This window comes from Neolamprologus multifasciatus, chromosome 6 (assembly GCF_963576455.1).
Source record: "Neolamprologus multifasciatus chromosome 6, fNeoMul1.2, whole genome shotgun sequence".
Classification (NCBI taxonomy): domain Eukaryota; kingdom Metazoa; phylum Chordata; class Actinopteri; order Cichliformes; family Cichlidae; genus Neolamprologus; species Neolamprologus multifasciatus.
Window position 1 is genome coordinate 2,349,628 of NC_140444.1, and position 11,870 is coordinate 2,361,497.

General features: G+C 39.7%; 1 protein-coding gene across 1 annotated transcript in view; it reads left to right on the forward strand.

The window, feature by feature from the left end:
- sorcs3a (sortilin related VPS10 domain containing receptor 3a) overlaps positions 1-10,803 on the forward strand; it is a 299,340-nt gene extending 288,537 nt beyond the window's left edge. Inside the window, exons 25-27 of the mRNA XM_085161986.1 lie at positions 2,061-2,166; positions 3,552-3,712; positions 7,116-10,803. Of these exons, the coding sequence (XP_085018112.1) occupies positions 2,061-2,166; positions 3,552-3,712; positions 7,116-7,174 (326 nt within the window). The 3' untranslated portion in view covers positions 7,175-10,803. The remainder of the gene's footprint in view (positions 1-2,060; positions 2,167-3,551; positions 3,713-7,115) is intronic.
- Positions 10,804-11,870: the final 1,067 nt, after the last annotated feature.

Here is an 11,870-nt window from a genome sequence, read left to right on the forward strand (position 1 = left end):
CAGGAAATTGAAAAAAAGTTCAATGGGAAGATTCTTTTCTTCCTCGGTTCTCAGGAAGATATACACACATTATAATACATTCCCCGGAGGTCCTGTGATCTTTCCTACTTTATGGACTTCCATGCATTTCAGGAGAGAGTGAAACCTGCAGGCTTTAAAAGGCTTCCAGCTGCATAGAAGTGAGGATGCACATTTCTATAAAGACCAGTTCCTTGATTCAAGTCACAATAAGTACAACGTGGAATCCATTTTATTAATTATAGCTATTAATACTCGTACCCATAATTGTCTATGTCAATTATATTATATTATAATTGACATAGACAATTTATAGTCTATGTCTATTATAGTCAATTATAATTGGAGAATAACCCAGGATATCCTCACTGGTCATCAGGCAGTGAGCGAGCAGTATCTCCTGGCGTTCGATCCACCTCCATTCTTTCTGCCTCTGTGTCAAAGTGGGCTTTTACAGCTCGAGCTGCCCACAGACTGCCATGATAAGTTTGTCGTCCACTCCTGATTGACCCTGACATCAGGACTATTCAGTCTCAGGGAGAAACTCAGCCGCTGCTCTTTATGGCACAAAGTAAAGTACTTAACTTACTGTTAACAACAGTTGAAATATTTTTAACTCACCTGGATGTGCAGTCACCTCAGTTTACATCTTTGTGGGGCCTTTGTAGGTAAACACACATTAGAGCTCCGATCAGCATAAAACTGTACTGGTTCCATCAAATGATTATCAAGTGTTTGTCAGTTATGGACTTGCAGTCATAAGAACAGCACAAACTTAACTATAACTTCTGAGTTTAAATTCTAGGGTCTGAAGCGAACAAAGCACTTCTTCTGTCTTATTAAGATAATATGTAGTTGTGTTGGGAAAATAGCAGCAATAACAACAAATAAAATGAATAACTCCACTTTCAACACGTCTGACGTAACCTCCCAGGTCAGAGATTTAGGCTACGTCCACACGTACACGGGTATTTTTGAAAATGGAGATTTTCCGTTTTCGTTTTAAAAAATAATCCCGTCCACACGTAAAGGCAGAAATGAAGGAAAACGCTGCTAGGAACATGCCAAAGCAGCAGGTGGCGCTATATTCCTAACCGTGTAGAAATGTTGGCCAATCAGAAGTCTAGAAGCCTCGGTGGGAAAAAGTAAACAAAGATGGGGCATAGAAGCAGAACCAGTCGTATGTGTGGAGGGACAGTAACTGTGTGTGTATATGTAAGCATTTAAACACTGCAGAGACAAGTAACAGTAACAGTATTGTAGAAATTCATTTCACCGAAACAATAACGTGGCGCACAGTGTGACGTCAAAAAAGACGCACACCTTTGACGCTGCGTTTTCTCCATTTTTCTCGTCCACATGTAAAAGCAAAGACTGAGTTTTAGAAAATATCCACCCTGGCCGGAGTTTTTAAAAACCTCCGTTTTCAGTGACCGAAAACGCCGTTTACGTGTGGACGAAAGGTGCAAACACATAGAAAAATCTGCGTTTTCAAAAACACCCGGGTACGTGTGGACGTAGCCTTAGTTAGCCATCGTTAGCCAGAGCTCATGTGTACTGTATTCTTTTTAGCTGTTCCTCCACATGGAGGAAACATTAGTTTAAAAAAAGTGAATTCTTGCTGATATGTTGACTGCCAGTTCCAATTATTTAAAGATCTTATACTTATAGTTTAATAAAAGAAAATATTGTTAATACAGGAAATGAGGAAAATGCTTTTGACTGAGCTGAACTTTCAAACTTTGAAACCTCAGAAGTTCTTTACTTCTTCAAATCTGGCGTCTTTATGATGAAACTGCTCAAGATGTTGATGAACTGAGATCATTTATGCATTCATACCAACATTTGTTCTTGTTTACAACCTAGTATTAGCATTAGCATTTAGCCACTTTTGGTTGACTTGTACTATAAAACTAGCTGTGCTTTTGTCTGTTGTTGGTTTTAATGAATCAAATTATTTCTATTCTGTCTCATTTGTCAACTGTTGATTAACTTTATGTTGTTTTTATTATTTATCTCTGTGCACCTTCCTGCTCCCACAGCGCCTTTAGTGGACTCGAGCCCCAGACACAGCAGCTCAGCGATGCTTATGCTCCTGTCAGTTGTGTTTCTTGGCCTTGCGGTGTTTCTCATCTACAAATTCAAGAGGTGCACATCTTTCTGATTACTTCCACCTGCTGTAGGGCCCCACTATATAGCTATTACTCTGTTCTTCATTATTGATGATAGCAGACGAGCCCTGTCTAGACCAATCTATTATAGTCATATTTGGTATTTTCAATTGATAGATCACTCTGGAGTTGTCACTCATACTTGTGAGATTCCAGTGCATGAGGCGTGTGCAGCAATCAGTCACAAAATCCAGAGAAAATGAGCAGTAAACGGTTTAATATGCAGCTTCTCTGCCTTGGATCTTATTTGCTGAATAAATTATTCATACTCAAAATTATTCTTTTGAAAGGTCTGAGGGAAATGGAAAAGCTGTCATTAATTATGGATATGAAGTTTTTCCCATTAGTCTAAAGAGGACGCATTTTTCAAGAAATCTTACAGTTGACAAAACAGAGCAATTAATAACCCAAATGTATAGTAATTGCAAATAAATTGGATAATGTCTGAATAAAGATCTATATTAGGCGGCATAAATGCAGATGAGAAAAGAAACCAGTGTTACTGTAATTTGTCTATAAATTAGGCACTCGAGTGTAATTACAGTCGAGGCAAGTTTACAGTTTGTCAGCAACAGGAAACAGAATCGTCTTTGAAAAAGTAGCTCAGTGCAACAGTCTGTCAGACTTCTTAAAAACCTGCATTTTTAACTCGAAAGAAAAATAATTTTCATTTTTCTAAAAAATGTTGATCCTGCCAAAACATCACAGCTGGAAGCAGAGAGACAACAGACGGTTCAAACTCATTCATCCCAAAGCTTACTCTGTGCAAAAGAGTCAATAGAGACAAACTGGATAATCAAACCAGTTATAATTAAATTAAAGGTGTGCCCATTGATTCATATTATGTAAGAAAAAACTACCTTTGAAGATGTCAGCTGTCAGTGAACTTCAAAGCTACAGGGAATGAAATAACCAGCGAAAATATATAGCATCAAAATATTGATTATTTAAAGGTTAACCAAAACTAAGACCAGAGTTGTTTTCTCCTTTGGTCTATTGAATTCTGTTACACGTGTTACAGTTATGCTGACCTTTATTTGCTGCACCTGCTGAAGTTAACTGGCCTGAGAGAAAAAAGAAACCCTGCAGGGAAGCAAGTAATAAAGATCAGGACGAACTCGGTGAGAGCAGAGTCTGATGAAGATAGTCAGGCGGGCAGAGATGGAGATGAGGCTGCAAAATCAAATAATTTATTCATAAAGTCGTGTTCTCGGTTGTAATTTACTAATGAAGGTAAACTTGGGACTGCGGTTACATAGCCTTAGAAACACAACAACCCCACTGTGTGCATGCACAAACACCTCGCCTGCACGTGAGATGGTTATCTAACGCTTGCTGATCTCGTCTTCTGTAAATCCTCAGAAAAATACCTTGGATCAACATATATGCTGAGGTTAACCAGGAGAAAGAGCAAGAGATGATCGGCTCGGTCGGCCAAGGCGACAGCACGCCGAAAATTACTCTGAGTGAGTTCTCCACATCCAAAGAACTCATGGAGAAGGAGCTGGACGCCAGGGTCAAAAGTAAGTACCTGCTGAGAGTAGGGACAGGCGTTTCAAGCAAATACACTTCAATATTTTTTTGGGTTCTAGACGCGTTACTGCCACCTTAAGTAGTAGTTATGGTGTTGGTGGGTTACTCTATTCACCTGCTGTAGAAACAAGAGAAAATCCATGAACAGGAAATGGCCACAAAGATGATTTAAATAACTCACACTTTAAAGGCATTTAGATATCCAGAGACAAATAGGAAGCATCAATATACATATGAATGTATGCGATGCACTATATACTGCATAATCTCATCTGTGTGAATATTTGCGACAAATCAATCAATCAATCAATCTTTATTTATAAAGCACATGGTTACATGATTAAAAACAGCCCACCCCGCCCTCCAACTCACTCCCCACACTCTCATTAACATAAACGATCATGAATACACACACCCACTTAAAGAGTAAAATTGGGCTGGGTACGCATGAGCCAAGTGAGGAAACACTATCACCGGGAGCCTCCAGGCTGGGCACACAGCAGGAGGGAGGCAAAGAAGCCCCCCAGCCAGGCTGAGAGGACCCCCAGAGCCCCAGCAGCCACGGTGCAGAGAGCGCCCTCCGAGGAAACACTGGAGATATGACCCAATAGTATATATACAGGGTAAAAAGATAAAATAAATAAGAACGGGATACAATATAAATATAAATAGAGTAAGAAGATAAAAAATGAATACGAATAAAATCAATAAATAGAATAACAGGATAGAATAAATAAGCATAAAATAAATAAACGTTAGGTGAAAGCTAAATTAAAAAGGTGGGTCTTGAGCCTGTTTTTCAAGTCATGATTAAGACATTTTCAAAAATATAATACATGGAGCACAATGAAAACTGGATCTCAGTGACCTTGTCGTGGTCCTACGGAGCCCCGCAGGGGACATGGGAGAAAAAAAAATTTAAGACGGACTTTTGCGAGATCTCACAAATCTTTTGCGAGATCTCGCAAACATTTTAGCCGCATTCTTCGGACGCTGGCTCGAAGCCGACCGGGAGGTCGAGGCACGATGTGCCGGGAAAGCGGTGTTCCTCCCGGCTGTAGTAGGTCTCGACCTCCCGTTAGCTTCGAGCTAACGGGAAGAATGCGGCTAAAACTTTTGCGAGATCCCGAGTTTGTTTTGCGAGATCTCGCAAAACTTTTGCGAGATCTTGCAAAACAAACAAAAGTCCGTCTTAATTTTTTTTTCTCCCATGTCCCCTGCGGGGCTCCGTATGGTCCAGCAAGGTCTGTGTCACTGCTACATTGTATTCTAGGACATGTAAAATGTGCACCGTCCACTGTTTGGAAACTCAGATATTCCCTATACCGAGGTTTCAGACATGCCAAAACATGCCGGGGCATGTAAAGGTGGAATTTCAGGGACAAACTTTCTTTTGTCGATGGCTTTATAGCAAAAGTCAACATGATAATGTGATCACTGTGCGTAGAATCACCTCCTGGGGATACTTTTCATACTGAATCGTCTTTTAAACAGAAATCCAGCAAATGAATCTCCTTTTTACCATTTTTGAATTATTCACGGAGGAGGAAATCCTTAGAGTAGACAAAACCCGTGAAAGGGTTTTAGAGGGTAAGGAAAGATTCCAGTGACACCCACAGTACTGGGAATAATGACTAAATTATAAAACCAACATGTTTAGCATGTGGCTGCAGGACTCCATCAAACACAGAGGGAGTGGCCTAATCATTCCTCATTCACTCACAGTTTGACTTCAATTTAAAAAGAGACATTCATTCATTCATATTTCATTTCATGATAAAAAACAATAGGTTTGATAAGCTAATTGCTGCCCACTGACTGTATATAACAGAGTGGATTTTCTATGGTTACCAGTAGAAATGTACCACTTCTGGCAGCTGCAGTCCCAGGATTGATTGGGCTCTGAGATAGTTTAAAAGACAGATTAAGTTGCTGCACTTTCACAGTTTTGGAGAGCTGACTGCTTCTGACCTGTGTGCTGAAATTCAGAGGAGCTGTCTAGAATGGAAACTCACACATTAGTGAAACCCTCAAGCAGCGAGGCTGTGAGTGTCCTGCTTCATTTCAGCAGAATATTTTTATCCACTTTTTTTTCTACATATGATCTGTATTCCTGCACAAGAGTACTTTCAGTTTCTCCATAAACCATGTAGCACCTCGAGTCAGTGGACGGGGACGCACAGTAAAGTGTCACAAAACAACAATAAGTGTAAGAATAAGAGTTAAACTTTGTAAAACAACATATTTACGAAACACTAATCAAATTACTATATACCATCTGATTCCACGTTTGAAGCAACAATGGTACATTGTTGTTTTTCTCTTAAATTAAAGGTACCATGTGGCTGCCGATGGGCCTGATATCCACTTAGGACATTATACTGCCACATTTTTATCGAAATTTAAAGCAGATGTCCTCCTATGTGGATCTCATTTCTCTCAGAAACAAAACTCAGGTAAAAAATAAATAAATAAAAATAAAGTTTTTACATTCATCAGGTCCCAATCAGCCCAAATAGCAAAGAGAAATTAAAAATGCATGCATTCATGAGGAGTCTTAGGTCAAATTCGAGCAGGTGCTCAGCACTTCATGTATTTAGTGCAACAGAAAGTGTATCAAATCATTCCTGCCTGCCATCACAGGTAGGGATTAAAGACAAGGATATTTAACGAAATGTATTTCACAACGAATAAACTTTTTATTTGCACATTTCTGCAGACGTCCTTGAAGTTGCTGATTGATTTGTGCTATATGCCAGAGTAAATTAACAGCTATTCTTGTGTTTCTCACGTAAATGGCCTGTATTTGTAAAGCGCTTTTCTAGTCCCTAAGGACCCCAAAGCACTTCACACATCCAGTCATCCACCCATTCACACACTGGTGATGGCAGCTACGTTGTAGCCACAGCCACCCTGGGGCGCACTGACAGAGGCGAGGTTGCCGAACACTGGCACCACCAGGCCCTCTGACCACCACCAGTAGGCAACAGGTGAAGTGTCTTTCCCAAGGACACAACGACCGAGACTGTCCAAGCCGGGGCTCGAACCGGCAACCTTCCGATTACAAGACGAACTCCCAACTCTTGAGCCACGATCGCCCAACAAAAATGGAGTAGACATCCAGACTTTCGATATTTGGTTCTAAACTTCCTCGCCGAGCATGTTCCAATTAATTGGACCAAACATATCATAACAAAAGCTGGCATATTTTTCATAATGGGTCAATTTCAAATTCCAACGCTTTTTAATAGCTTCAGAGCCTTTGAATGGAAATTAAGTACAAGGAGTCAATGTCAAAGAAGCTATTTGTTTTATAGTCATTAAAGCTCTGAATTAACCGTCTTTGTTCTTGGCTTTTTTTCCCCCTCTTTCATTTCCTTTATTTATACTCAGGGGGAGTCGGAAATGCCTGCGAGAGCACAAGGGAGATTCCAAACTGTACTAGTGTGTAAAACTGGGGGAGCAGCGCTTCATGTACAGAGCAAAGTATTTCAGTGTCGGGGGTTATCTTTTTTTTTGTTTTGTAATTCTCAACACAACTGATGTTAATAGTTTTCTAAGGGACCTCATTTATACAGACATGCATGGATGTCTCATTCAACAACATCCATGCAGTTAATGTCAATTTACTCAATGAGATCATTGTAATTACTGACAAAACTTATTCAGTTTTGTGGATGTATAAGCTACATAGCAGCATTCATTTGCAAAGTGAAATATCTTTCGTGGAAATCTATCAAAAGTTATGTACATTTCTTAAGGCGTTTGCTTTGAAAATCATTTCTGCCTATATATAGACTATAATGTCGAGTCTTCAATCAAACAGGGAATATTATTGAAATGTACAATACTGTCATCTGTTCTGTTAAATGTATATATTATTACTTTCTACATGCTCGTAGTCTGAGTACCATGGCAGCAACAGAAGATCTGACGATGGTCTTTTTTTTCTGAAAGTGTGTTTAAAAAGTCAAACATTACTTAAAGAAACCGATTTCCTTTGCTAAGGTCCTTGACTTGTGCATGTTCTTTCTGAGGACACAATTTCTGTGTTGTAGATAAGCAAGTGTTGTAAATAGTTATTTTCTAATCATGTGTCAAAAGACCCCAGTTGATTCTGCTGATTCTGTTTTGCTCTCATTTTCTTCAGTCGAGTGTTGGCTGAAATGAACCTGATAGAAAGGATTTATCTGTTAATGCAGGTAGAGCTGTATCGGCATAGTGCGGATGTCCCTCATGTTCTCTGAAAATAAAGTTAAAAGGATCATTTTCAGGATATTTGCATTTTCAGTACAGATATACAATAGATAATCAAATACTTTTAACTGTCATTAAACTCTCCGAACCAAACATTTGCAACTAGAGCCCGACTCATTTGTTGGTCGGCCAATGCTGGCTATTTATCGATCTATCGATATTGGCATTTACAACAGCCGATAAATGAAGTTTAAAAGCTACGAAACAAGAGAAACATCCTTCAGACGTGCTGTTGTTATGATGTTTGTCCACCAGAGGGCACTCTGCAGGTTCCCTGCTGGGAACCACAAACACAATAACCAGCTGGTGCGAGCTCGTAAATAACTACAAATATTAGGGAAATCTGTATATCCCATGTTTGAATCACCAAACATCTGTAGCGGTATTGGCCTTAAACGTCCCATATCAGTCCGGTTCTATTTGCAAGTGAGTCTGTGGCTCTCACTGTTCAGATTTGGCTTCGATACTAATGTTGAATCACTTTGGAAAAAATGTATCTATTGTGGTGACCAGTGATCAAATTCACAATTTCAACTCGTTGGGGAAAAACATGGTGTTTATTACTAGTAGGCTTACAGTTGGGTTGTGGTTTCTGCTTCTTCTTTGGTTTGTGGCAGTTTCCAGTGGAGCTCATGCCAATATTATTATTTTAATGTCCTGCAATTCTTTTCAGTCATGGTGGTGCTGGCCGCTCATCTGGCCAATCCACCTCATTGGTCCAGATTCAACAGTAATAGGATGTATTGTTCTAAAACAGTTATGCTGCCTAGTGGGTAACTTCATACGACAAGTCCTTAATTTATCCACTAACACCACCGAGTGGTTGACATGGGTTTAAATCAGGACTTGGTTATGATAAAATACTAGGAATGAATGGTGTTATACATTTCAAATTGGGTCTTCATTCTCTTCAAAGGACTGCTGTGTGAAGAGCAGCATAATCAACATGGTGATGCCAACTAATGATGACAAAACATATATGGTGGTAATAAGTAGTTTAATTAAGTCAATGACATTTTCTCTGCCTAGACTCTTCAGCCTGAACTACTTTTTAAGATTTCATTCTCAAAGACCAAGTCCATCTTCAGTCAGTAACAGTCCCACTACTGTAAGGCCAAAGTGAAGACGTTTGGGCTTCTTTGGACATGAGAACTTTGAGATACAGGAAACCTGTCTGTGCACATAACCAGACCAGTAAGACTGGTAAACTGTAAAATTTGCTTGTTAATTAAATTAGTGTATATATAACAGCCTTATAGCAATGAGTCACATCGATGTTACTGAACTTGTTAAAAGAAAGTTCTGAACTGCAAATCTGATGCAGCACAATTGAAGTGAAAGAGTCCTACATTCATTTTAATCACAGTAACCCGATGCTGTGTTCAGTGCCAGGACACACCTGGGCCTCCAAGATGGTTTAAAGTAATGTGTACAATGTGAAAAGTTAAATCACTTATTAGCTCACAGTTTTTGGATTTCGATATCATGTTCTCCCATTATTTTCAGTTGTCATAGCTTCAACTTCACTTTTTTTTCCATGTATGCTATCAAACCCAACTTTAAGCCTACAAAGTGCTATTGCTGTTCATTAGGATTCGATAAGCTAATGTTCTACAGAGTGTGTTGCCAGCATCTTTGGTGCTCATTGTGGAACAATTTTTACACCACTCAAAATGTGCAACTACTGCTATTCTAACAATGTGACAAAACCAGAACATTGTCTTCAACTGTGCCTGGAACAGTTTGTTTGTACACTGTGGATTCATTAAATAAACACAGAGCTCCCCTGGCTGCCATTAGCCTCCATTCACAAACCAACGCTCCAGTCACTGCTTTGCATCTAGTTTGAAGAGAAAACACCGTCCTCCCAGCATGCAACTTCCCCCAGCTCTGCATTCTCCAGGCCTGCAAAAGCCAAGTGGCCTCCACTTGACTCCCGTTGCTCTCCCAGTATCCAGCATTGTTGATAATGAGAGAAAGCTGGACGGCTCAGGGGAGGGTGCCACATGCAGAGGTTTCCTGCAGTGCTCAGCTCAAGCAAACAGCAGTTCCAGGAGAAGCGAAAGGCTGCAAAAAGATATAGGCTGTCACATCACATATGCATTACCTGCAACAGAGTGCTCTCATCTCAAACCAAACAGCCAAGCGAAGCCTTGTTAATACAGACAGAACACACATTGAACAAAGATTGTTCTAGAGCTTTGTTGTATTCAACACATGCCATAAGCAAAGGATTGTTTGCTTGGCTGGATTTTGTTTGGGTAAAGGCTTTGATGGTGGCACTTTGTTCTGATTCTTATTAGAAAAGCAGAATTAGGGGGGACAGAAAAAGAGAAATCAAAAAGTGTCTCCATCCTTAACTACACATGGATATTGTCTTTGTTTTCTGTTGTTTTTCTCTCTCTTGGACCCTTTGAAATTGTGAAGAATGTACAATGAACATAGTACACTGGCTGCCCATAAAAGTTTGCAAAGAAAGAAAAGAACAAATGCTTCAAAATGTGGTGCTTTATCTGCGCCAGCACATTGGAAGTGAAACTAGTAAAAGAAAGGACTTTGATCACTGGAAACTTCTGTCTCATCTGATATCTTAAATGCCACATTATACCGTAAGCACCAGACAAATCCATACTTGAACCATAAAAGAGATTCTTTGCATTTGTGATTTTTCAGAAGGCAAAAGCATTGTAATGTTCTTCAGTGCACAAAAATCTACAATGCATGCATCATCAGTAATGTTCTGTTTCATCTTGATTTCGATATTTCTACGGTAAAGAAACTGTCATTTTGAAATTGTTTCAAATAAATGTATTTTTGTACATCAGTGCGTTCATTCTCTGGATGATGAATTTCTTGTGAACCCAAGGGTGCAAAGAAAATGATGTTCGCTGAGCATTACACCGTTTGCCTGATGACTCAACCAACCTCCGGTGCAGAAGCACAAAGCGAGGTCGGAAAAGCACCGGCAGTGTTGTCGGCCTTGTGTCTGGCCTGCACAAGTGTCACCAAACCGTCACGGCACGGTGTCAGCTATCACGGTCTGTCAAACTAATGGAATAAACACACTGATACAGTGAGGAAAAATGCACAGAGAGAACAGCTCGAGCACATTGTCTGCAGTAATAAAAAAGATGGATGCAATGAAAAACACTTTAAATGTAATCAGGTTGTACTGCATGCCTCTATTGCATATGTAGATGTGCAACAGTGGCTGAACAAACTCCAAAAAGCTGAGCCAGTGAGCCAAAGTAGAACTGCTGGGAATCCAAATATTTAACAGAACCCCTAAAACCTGAGAATCATGTTGATGAACTCCGTAAAATGCTTTGACAGATGAAATAGTGTGATGAAACCGGAAATGTGCCATTAGATTCCAAAAGCAAAATATTTTTGGTTCATAGGGCTTCTTTTTTATTTACCCCAACACAGGAAGTTCATTTTAATTCTGCATTGTCAGTGAAAACAGGAAGTCACATGGCCCGTTTGCTACATGATTGGAAATAAAACAGAAACCAGAAACTTACAAAACATTTTATTGAACTTTTTTTAAATTTTACCTTTGCTTATGTTGCCATCGTCCATTAAACCCCACCAGACCTTCTAATTATAGCTTTAGCTCTCACCGAGGTCTGGACCTGTATCAAGATAGTGAAAATTGGCACAAATCAATATGTGACACTAAATTTGAAAATTCTAAGGGAAGTCACAGCCCACACTACGGTGCCTCTCAGTGGGTTGTTTTTAGGTTTTTAAAAACAACCCACAGAACCAAGCTCAGTTGAAATCCTGAGCCTGGTTCTGCCGGAGGTTTCTTCCTGTTAAAAGGGAGTTTTTCCTTCCCACTGTCGCCAAAGTGCTGCTCATAGGGGGTCATGTGATTGTTGGGTTTTT